General features: G+C 44.9%; 1 protein-coding gene across 2 annotated transcripts in view; it reads right to left on the bottom strand.

Moving 5' to 3' along the window:
• Positions 1-23520, bottom strand: part of LOC147885707 (glycoprotein 3-alpha-L-fucosyltransferase FUT11-like) — a 70731-nt gene that overhangs the window by 45884 nt on the left and 1327 nt on the right. For both annotated transcript variants that reach the window (XM_087396691.1, XM_087396692.1), the window contains exons 2-6: positions 17678-17850; positions 17237-17478; positions 1411-1515; positions 1119-1275; positions 799-1017 (exon numbers count right to left, since the gene is read on the bottom strand). In XM_087396691.1, coding sequence (XP_087252817.1) covers positions 799-1017; positions 1119-1275; positions 1411-1515; positions 17237-17478; positions 17678-17850 — 896 coding nt within the window. The remainder of the gene's footprint in view (positions 1-798; positions 1018-1118; positions 1276-1410; positions 1516-17236; positions 17479-17677; positions 17851-23520) is intronic.

Below are 23520 nucleotides of genomic sequence, written 5' to 3'. Positions count from 1 at the left end.
TCTCTTACCTTGTATATGGGGTGATAGTGTTAAGGGTCCAAGTGTGTGAGAAACCTGTGCAGATTGCTTAGTTGAAAAGCTCTGCTAAGATCAGGGCCAACGTATTGATTTCATATGCAATGAATTCAGTACGTACCATGATCTTACGCTCGGCTGTTGTGCAGCATCACAGCTGCGTGTTTGACAACACCGGCTGTGAAGAGTGTGCATGAGGTGGCTTGCAGCGACAATGAGACTGCTAGAAGAGCTCCATGATGGTAGATATGAAATATGTTATCCAGCTTGGCAAACATCGTTAAGGGAAAATAAAACCATATATAGGCAACCAGGACTGATTGAACTATGCAAAAGAGGACATACAATAGCCAACTTCTCTCTCTCTCTCTCTCACACACACACACAATATCAAGAATTTCATTTTCTCTCATTCACCCACTTTTCTTTCATGGCCCACTCAATGTGTGTGCCCCCTTCGACCTGCATCCCATCTCTATTCTTTTTCTGGTCCTCCTGTTGCCCCCATCTTTTCTCTCTTTCTTATTTATATTTCAACTATTCACTCAGATTTTGTATTGAGATTAATTACTATTGCTTTAGATGATAATTGATCTATTTTATGCTAAATAAAGATGTGTTGCTGATGTTGGACTTGACAAGCTTTCAGTATTTTCAAAGTGCATCCCTAGGCATTTAGCCTCATTTTAGCGCACCAAAAAAGTTATAATGCTGATTTATTGAGAGCATGAAAGTTACAAGTAAATGCAGATCTCAAAAACAAAATACGGTAAGAAATCCTACCTTATAAAAATGGACTCCATGTCGAACATGCCTCTTTCTCGAACATAGAGATGATATATGGTGCCTACATCAGATTTGCACTGGCAAGGGCGGTTCATTTTTTTGCCTTCTTCAAGCCTTAGTTTCGTTCCCAGGTGAATACAAAGGCGACAAGAAGAGTGAACTACCGCCATGTCAACCAATGCTTTGAATGAATCTGATGGACCTTTATACTTCCAACTGCACAATCCTCGAGGCAAGATGAACTGCAGTGTCAAGCCTGTCTAAATTCACATCATGCCTATGAAAGACAATAGGTAGAGCTAAAACATTACCCTTACCTAAGAGTGTCATTGTAAGCATCATTGTGTGTTGCAAGGTACTTCATCTGCTTTGCCACATGCTCAATGTCGTCAACACTTTTAATATGCAATATTGAGTTGGGAGATGGTTCAAAATTATGAATATTTGGTGCTCCGATCACAACAGGTATGGATCCTGCAGGGTCAAAGGATCTAAAGCCATTGAGCATATAGAGATATACTGGTCATGGCATCCTTTACTGTGCAATTTTTACGAAGGCTGAGAATGTCAACAGTGACCAAAAAAAGGCATATGTATGATTCAAATTACCTGCCACAAGAGACTGCCAAAACTTTTCTGTGACATAATCATCTTCATTTGAGTTCTCAAAAGCCAAACTGAATTTGTAATCCCGTAGGGTCTCCAATTTATTTACTGTCCATGGAAGCCACGCTTTAATGATTAGCTCTGTGTGTGTGTGTGTGTGTGTGTAATTTCACAAAAAATGTGTGTGTGTGTGTGTGTGTGTGTGTGCGCGCGTGTCTCTCCTATATAGAGATTTTCTCATGATGTACTTTTTCAGCTTCCCAGTTTTAAGATCACTACCTTGTAATATAAAGCAGTCAAAGTTTTCACCCCAAAAAATGTGTGTGTGTGTGTGTGTCCCACTTTGGGATAGTGACTCTGTAATATAATGCAAAAAACATTTTCACCCCAAAACAAAAAATGTGTGTGTGTGTGTGGAGGCTGACACAAAGACAATGAAATCCTTTCATCCAGGAAGAGATCAAGGAACATGAAGCCAAACAGAACAATGCACTTAAGATTAGTGTGGGAGAACTACTTGCTAGTACAAAGAGGAGGATTCTTTTAGTGAAACTTTAGCACATGACAAAGCAGCCATGCCTAGCCATTGAATGGACCGTTGATGTTGATGATGATGATGATGGACCAACCAATATCTGACACTCCAGAGGACATGCTTGTGCAGTCCTACAAATACTTGGGTGCAGTTTTCACCATGACCCACGCACCATTGTCTCTTTTAGGACGGGCCGGCTTTGGGCCACTATCCCAGCTGATCCACTTTCATGACCACATCTGCGTTGGTCTCTATCGAATGGAATTGCGGTGCCACAGAGAGACCACACTGCGACACAGCAAGAGGCGACAGTGCCACAAGGTACAGAGATAGATCAAGCACAACATGTCACAGACTTCTATGCATTCGAGTCAGCCCTAGAACATAGCAGTGTACACGAGGAAATAGCTAACTTGAGAGCTGAATGGATCAGCGGTAAGAGACAACGCGGAGTGGCTGAGACAGAGACACACAAACCACACACGATACAGAGTGCACCCAGAGCACGTATGACGGAGCTTCAACCTATCTCAGCTCTCCTCAGAGGAGACCGTCCAAGCCGAGGCATCACTCTTGATATGGCCCATCGGATACAGAGATCACGCCCCCCCCCCACACAGCGAGAGATGACATGAGAGACACAGATACGAGACATCTTCCCATCCCACGGAGAGCTAACATGGCACCTAGATATGTATCTTGAGCACTAGTTTTGAGTTTTGAGTATGAGTTTTTGAGATTATTAGCATAGTACTCGACAAGGGCCTTAGCGAGCCCTTTGCCTCAGCCCACAGTGGCTTGTATATAAGAGTTCCCTTTTGATTGTACTTTGGCTCATAGGCCCGCGAGGCCCCCTGAAGACAGTAATAAATCTCTCTCTCTCTCTCTCTCTCTCTCTCTCTCTCTCTCTCTTCGATCCCATGAGATGAGATTCACTGTGTCATACGGTTAGATCTCTTCCAGCTCCACACATCTCAGACTTCAGGGGGGAGATTAGGAGCTCCCCACCAAGACCCAATTCTATAGACCACTTCCTAAGAGTATCAAAGGAGGGATTCATCATCGGACCCCAATATCATGAGGACAGAGGAGTCTCGCATGCATTGAGGATCGCCATTGGACAGATGCAAGTTTCATCCCATCAGCTGAGGATTGAGACAAGGAGAGCAACACGTATATCCAAAGAGCAGCGGATCTATATGCTATGCACACTGGGAATGATTGAGATAGAGGAGCATTTTCTCTATGCCTGCCTAGCCTACTATGAGATCAGGGGACGATACCACTGCCTATATCAAGATGGGAGCAGCTTTGGCCCACTATCACGACTGATCTACTTCCATGACCAAGTCTGCAATGGGCTCTATCTGCTTGAATGCTCCAACACAAGGAGACTACTACGATGGATTAGAGAGCAGTAGGAGGCGACCAGACCACAGGATACATTGGCAGACCAGACACAAGTGACGTGTCACAGATTTTTATGCATTTGAGTCAGCTCTAGGACACAGCGGGGTGGAGGAAAAGGAGCTAGCTGATATGCGGGTACTCTAGATTACCGAGAGAGAGACGCACAGGTTACCCGCAACACGGAGAGCGACTAGCGCACTCTATTGAGGTCCGGCCTATCATGGCTTTCCTCAAGGGAGACCGCCCGAGACGAGGGCTCACTCTGAACATAGCCCAACAGGTTCAAAGATCGAGGAGACCATGCCTGCCTCAACCACGATAGCGTGAGGCAACCCGATAGACGTAGATTCGAGACATTTTCACCGCTCATAGACGAGCCACCATAGTGCGGGGTTTCGGTTTCTGAGTCCCATCCCTCAGCCTACTTCAGTTAGTAGCAAATTTGTACTTGACTTTGCTCGAGCTATTGAGCTCTTTAGATCAACATAGTACTCAGCAAGGGTCCTAGCATGCCCTTTGCTCCAACCCATTGAGGCTTTGTATGAGTTTCTCCCTTTTGGTGTACTTTGTACTTTGTCCCATAGGCCCACAAAGCCTCCCGCACACGTTTATACATCTCTCTCTCTCTCTCTCTCCACACTCGTACTTGGCCTTCCATATCGCCACCACCATGCCAACCACCACAGGGAGAGCTCCCCCCACGCACTCAGATCCACTTTGACTGTGCTCTTGACCCAATATACATGAGCCATCTAGCCATGGAGCTCCTGGCGCTACTTGAAGATGACATAGACCTCACCAATGCCTCTAACACCCTAGTCTCAGTGGTACAGGACGCTGCTATCAGATCTTTTCCCACGACCCAATCTAGGCGGGTCAGGGATGGGAAGATGCCTCAGAACCCTTAGTACTACGATGAGTGCACAGAAGCGAGAGCCCACTTCACACAGCAGCAGGCTTTGAGTCATCTGATTCCACCTGAAGCACATAGGATCTATCGACGACTAACGCGCCATAAGAGACGGGCTTTCCTCACACAAGATGGATGAGATTGTCAGATCGTTTTAAGGGGCAGACCCGACAACTGGATGGGGATTTCTATCAGAGGGGAAGCCATCTATCCCCATCTCTAACCCAGATGTGTGGCACACATATGCATGCTCCCTCCATGATGCCCAAGTGCAGACATCGCCGGATATGTCCTCCACGTCTAGGCCCACCACTTGTCACCTATTCACCACACAGAATGTACGGGCTGCACTTCGCCGTCTACACAATCGAAGAGCCTAGCACCACGAGGGCCTCTGGATTGAGCACTTTGCACATGGACAGGAGGTCCTAGCCCCGATCCTAGCACAGATGTTCAACCGGGCTGTTTGTCACGGATTTTCACCTTCTTGGAGTACCACCACTATTGTACCGATACACAAAGCCGGGGACCCTATGGAGACGGGGAGCTATCGGACCCTTATGATTGGCCACACTCTGGCCAAGATTTATGGATCAGTTCTAGAGAAGGAACTCAGCAGTCATACAAAGGCTCGGGGGCAACGAGCACTAGGACAAGCAGGATTCCGAAGATAGCACTCTACCCTAGATCACATCTTCACTTTGAGGGCTATCATTGAGGAGGCGAGGTTTACACACCAGAAAGTCTACACATGCTTTGTAGACTTTAGGAAGGCTTTTGACACTGTCCCATGATCCCGCATGATCAGGAGGTTACAAGAGTTGCAAATTCCAGAGACACTAATATGGGGGGTGATGAGCCTATATGAGTTAGTCAAAGGCCGAGTTCGTGCCCCAGGTGGCCTATCGGATTGGGTCGAGAGTACGATCAGAGTGAAGCCGGGATGCCCCCTCTCACTGACTCTCTTCGGGCTGTACATTGATGAGATCACCTCTTTCATAGACCGCCTAGGAGGCGAAGGATCACTATTGGCCGATCTCATGATACAGATATTGCTATATGCTAATGACATAGTCCTCATCACATCCTCAACGAAGGGGCTGCACAGACACTTGGAGGCCCTAGAGGTGTTCTGTAGAGAGAGAGAGACCTGACAGTCAACCTTGGGAAGATCAAGGTTATGGTCTTCAAATTCTCACATGCAGTAATCCAACGACTCAGTTTCACTTATCGAACCGAGCCAGTGAGATAGTGCAGTCATACACATATTTGCGAGCAGTCTTCACAGGACCCCTTTTCACTATGACACATGCAGCCCAGGCACGACTCACACGGGGACGGGGCGCTCTGGCCCAATTGGAGAGACAGTATTTCCAAGCACACTTCTAGGATCCACCGACGAAGTGCTGGCTTTTCGATACGCTAGTGTGACCGATTGCCATGTATGCAGCACCTCTCTGGGGATGTGATTTACCGATAGCAATGTGGAAGACATTTGAGCGGCTACAAGTGAAAGTGACCATGGGATCTAGGATAATTCGGAGCAAGCCCTCAGTCCCGCATGAGATAGTACAAGCAGAGTTCGCCATGACACCACTATAGATTGACGCCATCTTTCAGATAGTGACTTTCACCATAGAGTCTGGGACTTACCCCATTGGAGACTACCGAGGCTAGCTCTGGAGTCATATGGACAACTAGCTAAGGGTGGGGCAGACACATGGTATGCACGTTATCCACATGATTTGCAAGACACAGGATTCAAATGGACACGCTTCCCCCCTTTCAATATAGTTTGGATGCACCCCCTGAGTCGATCCCGCGAGACGAGATTAACCGTATCATACGGTTAGATCTTCTCCAGCTCCACACGTCTCGCGTTTGGGGGGGAGATCAGGAGCACCCACCAAGACATAGTTCTACCATGACAACTGATCAGAGAGCAGCAGGAGGCGATCACACCACAGGATGCAGAGGCTGACCACAAACAGCGGCACGTCACAGATTTTTATGCATTCGAGTCAGCTCTAGGACACAGTGGGGTGGAGGAGGAGGAGCTAGCTGCTATGCGGGCAGTCTGGATTACCGAGAGAGGACTATAGAGGCCACCCACGACACGGAAGGCGCCCAGAGCACACTCAATTGAGGTTCACCCTATCACAACTTTCCTCAGAGGGGACCGCCTAAGACGAGGGGTCACTCTGAACATAGCTCAGCGGGTTTAGAAATCAAGGAGACCACACCCCCCTCCGACGCCACAGTATGAGACAGCCAGACAGACTCAGAGTCGAGACATTTTCACCGCTCATAGGCGAGCCACCACAGTGTCGGGCTTCGGTTTCTGAGTTTCCGGTTCCAGCTCCAGTTCTTAGCCTGCTCCAGATAGCAGATAGCACATGATATGATATTTTTTTCACTTGGTTTTTGCTTGAGCCATTGAGCTCTTTTTATTTCAGCACAGTATTCAGCAAAGGGTCCTAGCGCACCCTTTGCCTCAGCCCCTTGTGGCGTGTATGAGCTTTTATCTTTGGTGTCACTTTGCGCAAGGCCTTCCGTAGACGTTAATCTCTCTCTCTCTCTCTCTCTCTCTCTCTCTCTCTCTCTCTGTGTTTTACACACTTTGTCCCATAGGCCCGCAAGGCCTTCCGCAGACGTTAATATATCTTTCTTTCATTATTTCTTCTCTCTCTCTCTCTCTCTCTCTCTCTCTCTCTCTATGTTTTTTTTCTGTTTCTGTATAACCTACTCGCTCATAAAAGACAGCAATTACAGCTCATAAAAGACAGCAATTATACTTTCATAAGCTCTCCCTCACTCCCTCTCTCTGTAGATGCACTATTGCCTAGGACAAAACATCGGGCTAGACCCCCCCAAAGGTTTTTATTCATGAGAGAGAATTTGAGTACACAGTTCAGCGTAGAGCTGCCCATACATAAAAATCCAAAAACGTGAATCCTTACAAGAGCTTCAAATTGGCAACATGCCACTTGTCTAAAATCTAGACTAAGTCCTATTACATGCCACTAAGGGCCACTCTGGAGTCTTCAAAGCACTTGGTCACACGAACCGCCTCCTAGATGCTTGTCAAGCTCCCGTAGCGCTTAGGAAAAATAACTCTTCCTAGTACTTCCAACAATTAATTAAAGCGCACCACCATGGCACCCATTAATTGTTAGCGCTTTGCATGCAAATAACGCACTGTGGACTAATTCTAGTCACGGTGGGCGTCCCCACTGAACACATGTGCACACCTAAACAAATATAAAAATATATATTTATTCCCTGGTTGACCGGAGTCAACACTCTTGATTATAATTAAGGAGCTTTGACCAAGGGTCGAGGCGCCTTAATTATAGCCAAGTCTCTCCAACCGAAGTTGGCACATCTTGGTTAACCAGGGTTAACCCTCTTGGCGCATGCCAAGTCTTGTTGACCGAAGTCAACACTCTCTGACCGTAGTCAGCTCTGTAGTTCTCTGGTTAACCGCAGTTAACCCTCTTGGTGATAAACCAAGTCTCCTTGACCGAAGTCAGGTTTACTTGACTAGAGTCAAGTATCTTTGATCATAGTCAATCCCTTGACCATTAAAAGAACTCTTTGACCATAATTAACACATATAAAACACTTTAATTATGATCAAATAAATGGTCAACTGTACTTTGACTTAGGATATTTACATTGTGGTGACATTCCCCTCGGCTTCTATTCAGTTGACCTCAACTGAAAAGCTTCCTTGTAAACATCCAAAAGCTGTGGATGGTCGGATAACATGTCTTCGTCCATCCACTTGGCATCTAATGCTGTATAGTTCTTGAATTTTACAAGATACCTGTAAAACTCCTTACCCTGAGGGCCTTTGCGCACAGTATGGTACACAATCTGCTCTGGTTGAAGGACCTCCTCCAGCTCATCCACTTCTAGTGGATCCTCTGATACTGGTTCTGTAGGCTTTGGTCCCTGGAATTTCTTTAGAAGACTCACATGGAATGCATTGTGAATCCTCCAATGCTCTGGCAATGACAACCTGTATGCAACCTCATTTATTCTTTCCGTAACCCTAAAAGGGCCATAAACTTTCTGTATGCATACACTTTCTGTTTGCCTTTAAACTTGCGGAGCCTAGCTTTTTCAAACTTCAAAAGTACCCAATCCCCTTCCTTGAGATCTAATTGTCTCCTATGCTTATCTGCAGCTCTTTTATGTTTCTCTTGAGACCTTTCGATTGCTGTCCGGACTTGGCTGTAAGTTGTCTGGAGGTCTCTGACAAACTGATCAGCTGCAAATATTTCATCTTTGGTCCTCAATATAGGTGGCAAAATCACCTTTCCATATATGACCTCAAAAGGGGCTTTCCCTGTAAAGCTATGTACTGTATTATTGTAAGCAAACTCTACCAACGGTAGGTACTTTTCCCAGTCTGAACTTTGGTCACCCACGTAGCATTTCAGCATATCCAAAACTGTAGAATTTGCTACTTCACTTTGACCATCTGTCTGGGGATGGAAAGAAGAAGAAAAATTCAAATTCGTCCCCATGTTATCAAATAAAGCTCTCCAGAATAGACTGGTCATTCTGGGATCTCGATCACTAACAATGGACTTAGGCATACCATGATGCTTAAAGATCTGTGCCATGAAAAGCTTAGCCATATGATCTGCCTTTATGGTTTTGTGAACCGGAATGAAATGAGCTTGCTTGCTGAATCTATCAATGATAGTCCAAATCCCATCATTCCCTGACTTTGATCTTGGCAAATCAAAAATAAAGTCCATTGTAATACTTTCCCATGGTGCCTGAGGCACGGGAAGAGGCATAAGTAGGCCAGGTGCCTTCCGTCTATCATACTTCACTTTCTGACGCGTAAGGCATTCAGTAACAAACTGATGTATATCTTTCCACATCCCTGGCCAAAAGAAATACCTCTCTAGTGCTAGAGTTGTTGCTGTAATTCCTTTGTGTCCAGCATAGGGAGGTGCATGGCATTCCTCCAAAATCTTTTTCCTCATCTCCTGGGTGATGCATAGGCAATCATCTTTCATTAAATACCCATCTTTCAGGGAATAGTGACTGGTGGATTGCCCCTCTTGCATTTGCTGTAAAATTTCACCAAAATCTGAATCACGAGCATATTGCTCCCTCATGCCTTCCAGGTCCTGATGATAAGCAATAGTCACATTATTGACCTGGGGTCTTCGGGACAAGGCATCTGCCACTCTGTTCCGAATTCGTGGAGTATGGACAATCTGAAAATGATACATTGACAGCATGTTTGCCCATTTTGTATGCTTCTCGGAAAGCTTGGTCTGAGTCAAAAAGCATCTCAGACTTTGGTGATCTGTCTTGACAGTAAAATCTGCACCCAAAAGATAGTGCTTCCATGTATGGATGGCATGAATTACAGCCAATAACTCTTTCTCATAGATTCCTAGATATCTTTCTGCATCCCGAAGTCTCTTGCTTTCATAGGCTACTACATGACCATTCTGATGCAATGCAGCCCCAACACATTCTCCACAAGCATCGCAATCAACATCAAAAGATTGATAAAGATCCGGGACTACAAGAATAGGCTCTGTAGTCAACTTCTCCTTGAGTGTATTGAATGCTTTCTTCTGTGATATTCCCCATGAGAAGGCTGCATTTTTCTTAGTAAGGTCATGTAATAGAGCTGCGATATCAGCAAAATGTCTGATAAACCTTCTGTAGTAAGAACACAGGCCTAGGAAACTTCGAACTTCATGCACAATTTTCAGCTCTGGCCATTCCTGAATGGCACGGATCTTCGCTGGATCCATTTGTATCCCATTCTTGGATATTATATGCCCCAGATAGTGGATTTCTTCCACGAAGAATTCACTTTTCTTGCTGTTTGCGTAGAGCTGATGATTTCTCAGCTCTTGAAACACTATAGCAAGATGTTCCCTGTGCTCTTCTTCTGTCTTAGAAAAGACTAAGATATCATCAAAGAAAGTACCCGTGAAATGCCTGTACTTTAAGATGCGATCCATCATTCTATTGAATGTGGTTGGAGCATTTGTCAACCCAAAAGGCATCACTAGGTATTCATACAACCCGAATGTAGTGCGGAATGCTGTCTTGTGCACATCCTGAGGCTGTATCCTCACTTGGTGATAGCCACTCTTTAAGTCTATCCTGCTGAAAACTGAAGCTCCATTTAACTGATCCAGCACATCATCAATGCGCGGAATAGGGAATCTATTCTTGATGGTCATTTTGTTCAATGCACGATAATCGACGCACATACGGAATGAACCATCTTTCTTCTGTACTAGCAGTACAGGGGAACAAGACGAGCTGGGCTGAATCAACCCTTTTGACAGCAAATCCTATACCTGAGCCATAATCTCCTCTCTCTGAGTGGCACTGACTCTGTAAGGTGGTCTGTTTGGTGGCTCACTACCAGGTATTAACTTTATCTGACGATCTTCTGGTCTCTCTGGGGGTAACTCCCCTGGCAAAGCATCAGAAAAGCAATCTTTAAAGTTTACAAGAAACTGAAACTTATCTTTGTCTGCATCATTTATTTCAGCATGCATATCATTCTCTTTTTCTTTTACAAAAACCATGTACGCAGAAATTGCAGACTTTATTGCTTTACCACATGTAACATCAGATACAATGGGGATAGTGTCCCCTTTATTCCTGGCAACTAAACGCTAATTTTTTCCCCTATGCAAAAACTCCAGCACTCTTTCAGTAAGAGTCAACTTCACTGCCTTGCGATGAAACCAAGGCATTCCCAAGACTACATCATGATGTTTCAGTGGAGAAATGAAGAAGTCTTCCTGATCCACATAACTCTGTACATGAAGACGGAGCTTACCTATCAAGGGAGTGACTGGCACAAGATTCCCACAGAACATCTGATCGGCATCCAAAGCCCTGCCCAACTCCTCCGTCTTTATTCCTAGCCTCAAGGCTAGATCCTCTGATATGAAATTATCAGTAGCCCCTGGATCAAATAAAATTAGCGCTTGCTGGTCTCTGACTTTGCCCCATGATAGCAACAATTCTCGTTCTTCTGGGTTTGAAGCATGACCCAGTATGTCAGGAATTCCCCCCGCCATTGGCTTTTGCGGTCCTCGTGGCTTCTCTGCCTCTTTTCCCTTCGAAGTTGAACTGGGCACTAGGCAGCCACATGCCCCTCTTTGCCGCACCTGAAGCATTTCCCATCTCTACGGAATTCAGCTATCTGTTCAGAGGTGAATAGAGATTTGCCTTTATAAGTCTTTGAAAACTGAGTACCCCTCGGCTTCTGAGGCTGAAACCCTTTCTTTTCAGCCTTGGGATACTCTTTCTTTTCTAATTTTGAAAAATCAGTTTTCTTTTTATCAGCACGTCCTGCATGCAAGGATAGCACTGTAGATGGATCTTGTAACGGCACAAGGCTAGCTACTGAAGCTGAATGCATAAGGTCTTGAATGTTCTTTGCCCCCAAAGCATTCACTACTGCCTGAATTCTTGGAGTGAGACCTGCTCTGTACTTTCTCATTTGGGTCCCTTTGGAGATCTTTTTGAAAGGTGCAACCTGCAAATAAGCATCCCAAAACTTTTGGTTGTACACATCCACTGTATCTCCTGCATCCATATGCAAGCTGTCCCAATCTTGAAGAACATGGTCTCTAAACTGTTTGGGCATAAACTGCTGGTAGAAGGCTTTCTTGAAGTCCTTCCACTTCCTTGGGGCTAACCCATCTGTGGTCTGTGCACTCCACCATGCACTAGCTGTCCCTGTCGAGTGCAAACTGACCATTCTTAACTTGGAGGATTCTGAAAACTTTTCTGTGCCGAATGCAGCATCAAACTGCCTGATGAACTGCAATGCTTTGTCTGTATGACCATACTATCCATTGTAGGTCATAAACTTGACAGATTTACCTCCCTCTTTAAATTCCTTGGTCTCTTTGGAAGACTTTCTCTTCCTAGACTTCTTGTGTTTCCTTCTTTTCCTGGATGGTTTATCTGATAAGGAAGAAGAAGATACAGAAGTCGAACTCGAGGTAGACGGTGATGGACTAGGAGATCGGTGATGACGCCTCGATCTCTTCCTGCTATGAGACCGTCCCCTATGAGATCTCTCTTTCTCTGGCTGTACACGAGAGTGTGCCTTTGGCATTGGCACGTCATATACTGCATTAGGCATAGCTTCTGCTTGAAACAAATGCTGAGCCCTAGGATCCTTTCTGAGATTTTCCATCTCTTGTATACGAGTGCGTACCATCTGCTCAAATTCTTGCTGAGTTTGTTGCACACTTCTGTGATTTGGATGCACATCCCTATCTTGTGAATCCCACAGGATAGGTGATTGAGCCATCTTCTTACAACTCGTCTGAGATCTGCAAAATTTCTCACGCACACACTGTGTATGCAACTGATGCACGCTGCCTTCGCTTTTCAAAGAGAAAATTTTACCTCAACAAGAGGTGTTTTGCATTCACAATCTATGCCAGTACTGGCTATCAATTCAAGGCATATACCCACACAGTTGCCAAAGCATCAACAACTATATTGCCCTTTTCTGGCTGCTGCAGATGGCTTCAAAAGGCATCTGTTTTTCCCTCTTTTCACTGACAGTAAAAGTCTGCTTTCTCTGTTTTCTCTGCTTTTCTGCTGCTTTTCTGACGGTAAATACTTTCTCAGATAGGTGAAAACTGCTAGTAGAAACAATCTCTGCAACTTCTTCTTTTTTTTTTTGACAGTAACTGGATGGGTAACCGGCTGGTTACTCTAACCAGATCAATCCTGTTCTGGTCTGGTTAGATTGACAGACTAGTTGGTCTGTAACTAGGCCACCGACTGAATTGAACTAGGCATAGTCTGGTTACAATGACCAGACTAGTCTAGTTGAGTCAAGCTAACTAGACCTCTAACCAGTTCACTAACCAAGGTTAGGTTAGATGAACTCATGGTCTGCCACATCAGCAAACGTGTCCACCTCAACTGTCTGCCATGTCAGCATGTGCTCCCACTGCCACGTCAGCATCCACACGTGTCTGCCACGTCAGTTGAACCCTATCAAGACCTCTGCCACGTGGGCACCACGTCAGCTCGCACGTGTGGCCGCCACGTCACCTGTGTGCCACGTGTGAGCACCACGTCAGCTCTGTGCATACCTGCCACGTCACCTGCCTGCTGCTCACCTCCCTGAACCTTCACAACGTAGAGCGTGCGCCACGTCAAGGCCACGTATAAGCGCCATGTGTCAGCGTATCTGTCGCCCGCGCCTTTGTGAAGATTTCAACCTTAGAAAGAAATTAGACGACAGACGAAATTGTCTGCTCACGCGACGGAATCCCTTCGCGTTTGAATTCCGGCTGAGTCTTCTTATCTAACATACAGATCTGAGTCGGAGTACCATAGCGTCGCCAATCCAACCCTTGGTATTACGCTTCCGTCCGACGGCCTTACGCTACCAATGAAATCTGTCTCTGTCAGCCCGACCGTTTCTAACAGTTCTTAGCAGCGAAACCGCCTCAAGAGCGTCTATACTTCTCTTGTGTTGCCTCACGGACTGTACTTGCCTTCGCACTTCAAGCAAGCACCAACGTGAAAACTTCAACGCACAAGAAGGCGCCTATTAGCAAGGAAATCACCGACTATGTCTTCCGTGGAATTGCTCTTCTACGCAAATGTCCCATGAAGCCTTTCATTTCTTTCAGCAACGAAGGACAAAAGCACCCGTTCAGCACAAGCGCCTCTCAAACATAGCTTTGAGCGTCAATTTGGCAATGCAAACCTCCACCCGTGCATGCTCGTCTGCGACCTTTTGCATTAGACATTTGGTCGCTCATCCGTTAGCATCTCGTCGATGACGACCTTCCCTCTAAGCCTATTCTCCGTCAGGCATTCTTTCGTTGTTGCGTTGGAGATCCCAAGCCTACCAATTAATTCCTCTCCTTGGCTAGAATCGTCACAGCCTTAAGAGGCTATGAACCTAGGCTTTGATACCAATATAACCTACTCGCTCATAAAAGACAGCAATTACAGCTCATAAAAGACAGCAATTATACTTTCATAAGCTCTCCCTCACTCCCTCTCTCTGTAGATGCACAAGGGCCCAGGACAAAACGTCGGGCTGGACCCCCCCGAAGGTTTTTATTCATGAGAGAGAATTTGAGTACACAGTTCAGCGTAGAGCTGCCCATACATAAAAATCCAAAAACGTGAATGCTTACAAGAGCTTCAAGCTCATTTCAAATTGGCAACATGCCACTTGTCTAAAATCTAGACTAAGTCCTATTACATGCCACTAAGGGCCACTCTGGAGTCTTCAAAGCACTTGGTCACACGAACCGCCTCCTAGATGCTTGTCAGGCTCCCGTAGCGCTTAGGAAAAATAACTCTTCCTAGTACCTGCAACAATTAATTAAAGCGCACCACCATGGCACCCATTAATTGTTAGCGCTTTGCATGCAAATAACACACTGTGGACTAATTCTAGTCACGGTGGGCGTCCCCACTGAACACATGTGCACACCTAAACAAATATAAAAATATATATTTATTCCCTGGTTGACCGGAGTCAACACTCTTAAGGATCTTTGACCAAGGGTCGAGACGCCTTAATTATAGCCAAGTCTCTCCAACCGAAGTTGGCACATCTTGGTTAACCAGGGTTAACCCTCTTGGCCCATGCCAAGTCTTGTTGACCGAAGTCAACACTCTCTGACCGTAGTCACCTCTGTAGTTCTCTGGTTAACCGCAATTAACCCTCTTGGTGATAAACCAAGTCTCCTTGACCGAAGTCAGGTTTACTTGACTAGAGTCAAGTATCTTTGACCATAGTCAATCCCTTGACCATTAAAAGAACTCTTTGACCATAATTAACACATATAAAACACTTTAATTATGATCAAATAAATGGTCAACTGTACTTTGACTTAGGATACTTACATTGTGGTGACATTCTGTTTCTGTTTTATTTTATTTTTTTATGGAGATACGACGACAAAGAGAGACTCTATTACAACAGATTAGGCAGCAGGAGGTGACAATGCCACAGGAGGCTGACTGAGCGACACGTTAGTAGTTACGGACTTTTATGCTTTCGAGTGAGCCCTAGGGAATATTGGAGTAGAGGAGGAGGAGAGAGCCGACATGAGGACAGGATGGATCATTGGATCAGCAGGAAGAGATGGCACAGAGCAGTGGGGCTAGGGACACAGAGACCGCACACGATGCAGAGGTCGACCAAAGCATGCACAATGGAGGTCATGCCCATCCCAGCTCTACTTAGGGGGGACCATCTGAGCCAAGGCATCACTCTTGACATGCCCACCGGATACTGAGATCACGGAGACCATGCCCCCCACCACAGCGAGAGACGACCCAATAGACACAGATATGAGATATAATTGCAGCCCATAGGATAGCCACCATGGCACCCTGCTTTGTATTTTGAGTACTAGTTTTTGAGCTTTTAAGCTTTCACAGCATAGCACTCAGCAAGGGCCTTAGCGAGCCCTTTGCTTCCACCCACAGTGGCTATGAATTACCCTTGGATTGGACTTTTGTCTCTTAGGCCCACGAGGCCTCCTGAAGACAATAATACATCTTTCTTTCTCTCGTGTGTTCAAGCAGCCCGATCACAAGGAGCAGGCCCAGCAAGCAAGCCATAGGCCCACCAAGCAAGTTGCCTGCATTCAAGTAGGCCCAAGCAGGTACCTTACCACAAGACCCACTAGCTGCAAAGGCAACAGTCAAGGCAGAGAAGTGCCACCCCATTCCCCATTTTTAACTCTAGATCTGTGCCTGCTATGAAACTTTGAAGGCAGCCCTATAAGACAACAAAGGACAAAAGAACAAGACAAAAGACGAACACACATGACCTGTGGTCAATGCAACTGTCAACCTGCCAACAGCAACAAGTCAAAATTCACTAAACAGTCAGCACACAAAGAGGACCTGGATACACAGCCGTCCAACTTACACACCACAGTCTGCCTCCCTCCTCGTCCCCCTCCCCTGATCTGCATCTTCAAAAACTTAGTTCTCAGCAGCAGGGAGGCCAAGGAAACAAAGAAGAAACACAATATCTACAGGAACCTGCGGTGACACAAGTACCAATATTTTAGAAGCAAGTCAAAATATGATTTACCGTCTCTTTTTACTATTTGGGAGTACGATACTTGCAGGTCTCAGAATGCCTATGCTTTCAAAATCAAGGATACCCAAGACTTGGATGACCCCATCCAAAAATTGCTGCTCTGAATGCAGGACAGGTTACAGAGTGCCTGTCTATCATAAAGGATCAATGTTGCAGCCAGTGGAGAAAGTCACTTGAAGAAGGTAGTGATGACACTTTACGCAGCACAAGAGAAAATCACCAATGCCATGAAAGCACTTGGACAAAAATGAAATGCTGTAGAATATACTGATACAAAGACCGGGAGCAAGAGACCCTTAAAGAGGAGGCGTAAAAGAAGAACTAAACAAAAAAGCTGCTAAAACCAGTAGAATGTATACAGTCCCTCCTGGCAGTATCAGCAACAGTAGGACCCAATGACCTGCAAGTAACATCTGGGGTCTGACTTTTTGCATTCCTTGTCATTCCAGCCATGCTGCAGGACCAGCCCCAAGGGCAGATCCTGAGTGGTACACTGACTGAAGGAAGGAGAGATGAGCATCTCGCTACTCCTAGGAAAAGGATGCCCACATTCCAAGAGAATCAAGAATGAATGCTAAGTGTGAGGATTCACATCTGTGCATACAGATACAGGGGAGAACCTAGCTTAGGCTAGGCTATGTTTAGATCCTTTCAATCAGGATTAAATGGCTGGATCCCTAGTGTTCCATCATTACCTTCTTTGTTGCCTTCTATGTTTTATTGTAATCCGGCCATAAAGAGAAGATGCATCCATATCTCTATTGTGAATTGACAGAAAACAAAGAATCAATAAAAGTCTCAGTGCCATGCTTGATGATACATAAGATGAAAACATCTATAAACTCACCCTGACCATCTTGATTTCGAAGACAAGCACCATAAGAGTCAATGGATATGCCATACTCTTTCAACTTCTTAAGTGCCTGTAATCGAAAGTTATGACCTCCACAATTGGAAATAAAAGCTGCTGCAAGGGCCTTTTGACTCTTATTCTTTGGCAGAGCCATCAAATCATATTCTGCCCATGAGAAGTAACCCACAGGCACATCAGATGCAAGACTTGTTGTCATCACCACTGTATAGCCTCTCCTGTAAAGCAGCCAAACTGACCATCATGATGCCAGAAAGTAGCTTCATTTTCGTTTGATTTGGCAGCCGAAAAAATAGAAGGTTATTTCTTACTTTAAAATGTATGATTTAAATAGATGCTTAATAGAACAAGATTATCCCTCTTTTTCTCCCCTTGCATTTACTAGTGGAAGAACGCGTGATAAAAGTCGAGTCTTACGCTCGTGCATTTTCAATATCATTTTCAGGATAATACTGTGAAGACTCCATTGAACGGATTACAGATGCAATGCCGGGCTCATTTCGTATCCCAAAAACAGCATCGGCTTTATTTGCACCTTCAAGGGGCACAGGCCCACGGAATTGGCAACCTATTGCACAGGTCTTCCACTCCTGGAAACAAAGACGTTAATTACTTTTTAAAATCACTCTCTATTTTGACAACACAGCTGACACATTTGATCTAAAAACCTTGATGAAGATAGTAAAAATCACACAATTAGCATACCCTCATTTGAACATAAAAGCTCATAGCCATTACATGCATGGAAATAGTTAATAATCTGGCCAAGGTAGAAACAAAAAAGGTTACAACAGCAAAGTTTAGTACTTAAACAAGGCAGAGCTTAAACATGCCCATAAACAACCACTTCTTGGTCTTTACAACGAAAAATAAATTCATGTTTCAATAGACCAACTTTCTCAACACTAAGGAAGCATGTGACGAAGTCAAGGGAAAATGATTCAACAGTTCTCAAACGTTAAACCGACCAACAACCATTAGCTCCCCTACAAATGTCAAGGTCTCTCACTGAAGTTGAGCTTCATTTGTGTCGACCTTGGTTTTCCCCAGTTTGATCTTCATGCCACATCTCTCACAAAAAATCTACAAAACTGTCAGACGCATTTGTAGTCCCACTGTTGTGTCTGAGATCAGCACTTCATCATCCGTACGTAATAAGATAGGTATGTGCCAAAGTCGATCCTCGACCTCCTATAATGCATCCACAAAAGAGGTCAGCTCATCAATGTAAAGTCAAAAGAGAGTGGGGGAGGGTGGGAATCCTCGCTTCACCCCAATAATGTTGATCACGTCTTTGGCATCCCCTGTGTAGTGCAAACCCTGCTTGTAACCCTCTCATACAAAGCCATGACTATCCATATCACATCATGAGCTATATATCCAAGGCTCTGAGTCGTACGAAGAGGCAAGTCAGTGGTTCAAAATCAAAGGCCTTCCAAAAGTCCACAAAGCAGCAATATACTCTCATTTTCGGCGTTGGGCCTTAGAGTCATCAATAAATGTTGATCGATCCACAATAGATCACATTTTCACCCTTAGAGTCATCATAGAGGAGGGTGTTGGGCCTCCTCTATGATGACTCTAAGGGTGACGATGTCGTCCACTGTGGGCCTCCTCTATGATGACTCTAAGGGTGACGATGTGGTCCACAGTGGACCACATCTTCACCCTTAGAGTCATCATAGAGGAGGCCCGACACCCTCCTCTATGATGACTCTAAGGGTGAAAATGCAATCTATTGTGGATCAATCAACTCTGAACCTAGCTTGTCCAGCCACTTCGCATACCTGCGCTCTCAGCCTGCTCAGGTATGCGCTCTCAGCCTGCTCATTGATGTGTTTTCCAACTGCTGACTTGTAAACCCTGGCCATCAAGTGGCCAACCATGATGGACTTGCCGTTACCTATACCCATGGGACCCTGCGCCTTATGATGGGTATGATGGTGTTGGAGGTCCAAGCAGGCAGAAAAATTTTGCACAAGGCTTCTTTAAATTGCTTCGCTAGAGTAAGGAAACATTCTTTACTTGTGGTTAGGAGTTTTGCATGAAGTTCCTCGTGATCCTTGGCTTTGCCATTTTGAAGTTTCTTGAAAGCCTCCTTTAGGCAAGCTGTCGTTAAGAGCGTGGAAGTGGTGGGATGGGGGGTGTCCTCTAAAACAGATATGGACTGGTCAAGGAAATCATAGTGTGTGTCCACATAAGTTTTCCAAAGATAATGAGATCTTCTTTCCAGCAATTTCAACAAAAATTCTTTGGAATTACTCTTTTACAAACAAGAGCTCTTGTTTAAGGCTGGGTAAGAAACTGCCATTTCTTTTCCACACTAAACATTGATACTCTTTTCAAGTCCCTTTTTGGCCCCAGTCTAGTCATGATATGCTAGTGTTACCTAAGCACTTTGCATCATCCCAAGTATTTTGAGGTACAGATCCCTCCGACGGCTTGCCTGTATTTTTTACTATGTAGGGGAGGGAGTACTGTGCTGCCACGACAATAGAATTGGTGAGGAGGAGCACTTTGCCATCTATGCCTAGATGCTCATCTATGCGCTCTAGGTGTGGTCTAGGGACTGATTGAAATCATATTGATAGTAGGTGGAGAGACGGAGCTTGTGTGGTCCTCTATAGGATAGGGAGTGTCAAATCGAGGGATAAATGCAAATGGTAGCACAAGAGGGTGTACTATAAGGTCAAAAATTCATCATGTGAAGACAAGGGATACCATATGATGTGGTCCACTATACTATGGCCACCTCCATGTTGGGCATCATGTATCTCTGACTAGGGTTACATGTTCCCTTCACTACACACTTGATTTTGCCCACTATGACAAATGATGCTGGAAACAGTTGGATCCACTGTTCTAAGAGTGCTATGTTACTCCAAACTATTTATCATGTGGATAATGGCACAACTATCCAAAAACCACGCATCCCCTAAATCTGTAACTACATTGTCTTTAATTAGTATCTCCTCAATCACTATGAATAGCTTGTGAAGATGACATTTTGCTACTATTTGACCATGCCAACTTTCTTCTTAAAGTTAGAAGGGTCTTGTAATTGGCTGTCTTTCTTCTCTAGAGAACTTGGCTTTCCTTTGCCTTTGCCAAGATGTCAAATCTTTCAAACTTAACCTTCCATAAAAGGTGGTTAGGTCTATCAAGTTTCCCTCCCAAGGTGGGGGTGGGGATGGGCACATGCTTGGTTGATGGTCAAGGTAAAAGTTTTAAAGCATCAACTAGCCATTGTACATCATAATCAGCTAACAATGCTCACGGTCAACAAGCTGCTATAGAGCTTCAATGGGCTGGTGACGACCCTTACAACTGGAGGGAAATCAAAGCAATCAACATTCAAGGAGCTCTATTGCTAATCCAGGAGAAAGCAAGGCAAATTTAAGGCTAAAAGTTATCGAAGAGTGTCATGCACCGCCTTATGCAGCCACAGAGGAATTGCCTCCACTACACAGGCTTTGGAAAGGTATTTCTTTTGGCCAGGTATGCACAGAGATATTCATTAGTTTGTTCCCAATTGCCTTGTTTGTCAGAAAGTGAAATATGACAGGCATAAGACACCTAAACTATTGATGCCTCTCCACTGAATAAAGACCGTCGCACGGCTAATATGATAACATCTGAATGCGACGCGGAAATGCAGGAGAGTCCCAATGCGGAACATATGCAGATGCAATTGGCGGGACATTCTCGGAGGTTAGTACCTGTGTTGTTAAGTGTGTCTGTTACTAAGTTAGTAAGTGGTGCACCTGATAACATCCTTTCAAAGCCCGCAACAACGGGGTATACGGTTTTCGATGAGCCCGAGTTGATTAAAATGAAAGGGCAAGTAGCCAGTCATGATGTGATTGTGTTGTTTGACTCAGCGTCAACGCACAATGTAATCAACTCGAAGCTTATTAAGAGGCTCAAGTTGAAAACTAGTCCGTTTGACTATACTTATACGGTCAGGATGGCGGATGGAAGTTCAACTAAAGTATGGGACCAAAGGGTTACCCAGTTGGAACTTCGAATTCAGGACTATGTTGAGAAGCTGGACTTTGAACTGACCAAACTTGCTCATGCAGATATAGCCCTAGGCATGGCTTGGCATTTTTGGAAAAATCCAGCCATTGATTGGCCACAAGCACCTTGCAAGAGTATAGCAATGGATTTTATTTTCGATCTCCCGAGGTTGAAATAGGAAAATGAATATCATTGATAGATTCAGCAAGCAAGTAAACTGTATATTATACCTGTTTGAAAAACCATTAAGCTGATCATATGGCTAAGGCATTTTTAGCACAGGGTTTCAAACATCATGGTATGCCTAAGTCCATAGTCAGTGATAGAGATCCTAGAATAGCCAGCCTAGTTTGGAGAGCTTTGTTTGATAATATAGGAACTAAACTAAACTTTTCTTCTTCCTTTCATCCCCCATCTGACGGGCAAAGTGAAATAGCCAATTCCACTATTTTAGACATGCTGAAATGTTATGTGGCTGATTAGAAGGCTAAGTGGGAAAATAACCTCCTCTTGGTGGAAAGGCCACTTTTATGGCAATTCTCCCACCCATCCTCAGGACAAAATATGAAAATTTTCCTGTTGCTCAGTATGTCGGAGATCTCGAAACAGCTTTTGAGCAGGTTACACCAGCAATTGCCCGATCTCAGAAAAAACAAAAGAAAGCTTCAGATAAGCATCGTAGGCAGCTAGACCTTCAAATTGGCGACTTGGTGCTCCTCATGCATCGAGATCTGCCAGCATTAGGACTTTCCCCATGGAACCTACCAAAGGGAGTTTGTAAAAGACTTCTAAACATATTATGAATCAATGAGAAAAATAAATAAACAAATAAGAATTACTAAGCCTGCCTGCCATCTGGGTTTCAAATATGAAAGACACAACTCAATGCATGTCCTAACATGACTGTGAAGAGGGCAACGGAGATCTGAGAGAGAACACATATGTACAGCCAAACTGGTGTTAACCAAGTAGAAAAATTGCAAAGGCATGTACCACCACCTTCAGCAAACAATCAATGAGGTACTGGAGCGAGCTGGTCAGCAGTACAGCTTCAATAGTACTGTGTGCTGCAAGGCCTGGAGATTGCAGATGGGCTGGGGCAGATCCCATTTAAGGCCCAGGACAGGGTCGGCTGATCAGAGAAGGGGCAGAATGGGTTTGCACAGTTTGTGGTTGGCTGACAGACTGGTCAGCCAGTCTGCAGCAGGTCGGCCTGAGGGCATTCCAGGACCACACTTTAGGCTACGTTCCAGGGCAGCAAGGAGGTCAGAAATCAATTTATGTTGGAGCAGACATCCTGCAGATCCAAAGCAGACCTAGGTGCAGACCTACATCCAGTAGGAGAGTATAAGGAGCTGGAGAGGAAGCATCCAGTAGGAGTGTATAAGGAGCTGGAGAGGAAGCATCCGTCAACAGAGAGCAATGGAGCAGAACATTTTGCAGGAGTGCTCTACCATGAGCAGCTTACTGAAGCCTACATGCTATCCTTCCAACCTGACCTTGGTGCCCTGCCACACGGTCATGCTGATGCAGCACCTGTCCAATCCACCAGCCTTTGCACATTCTTCTCTCCAAGATCTCTGCCATTCATTGCTTGCTGCTCAGGGTGGCCTCTCAGGCTGCCCTTCAACTAATACAAGGGGGAGGTGTGCATTCTGCCCATGAGGCATCCAGTCTACTGCCCACATGGCAGCCCTCACCCTACCCTCTCTATCCCTTCAACTAATACATGGGGGAGGTATGCATTCTGCCCATGTGGCAGCCCTCACCCTACCCTCTCTATCCCATCTAACGTTCTATGTCATCCTCCCCCATGTCCTCCGCATATGGGGCTCATAAGTGAGACCCTCTTATTCCAACACTTCACGAGTCGGAGCAAGAAGAAACAACGGAAATGCTTCTATTGTGACAAGCCTACATAGTGTCACAAGAAACATTTCTAAAAACGCGTTTCGAGAAACGTTTCGAGATTTTGACAGAAGTTTCGTCTAAAATTAGTGTATTTTATATAAATAATAAAAAAAGTGTATTTTTTATTTAAAAATTTTCAAATAAACTTTCACGTTTCGCACGTTTCTTAGAAACGTTTCGGGCAGAAACGTTTCTTCACGTTTCTACTGCCCGAAACGTTTCTGGGGACAGAGGACTACTACTACTACACACATAGCAAAGGATTGCAAATTGATGAAGGCTGATCAACAGAAGAAGAAGGAAATGCTTCTACTGTGACAAGCCTAGAC

The sequence above is a fragment of the Dipteris shenzhenensis genome, chromosome 25, assembly GCF_047967505.1.
Source record: "Dipteris shenzhenensis isolate YYH24624 ecotype China chromosome 25, Dip_SZ_1.0, whole genome shotgun sequence".
Classification (NCBI taxonomy): Eukaryota; Viridiplantae; Streptophyta; class Polypodiopsida; order Gleicheniales; family Dipteridaceae; genus Dipteris; species Dipteris shenzhenensis.
This window is presented reverse-complemented; position numbering and strand designations above follow the sequence as displayed.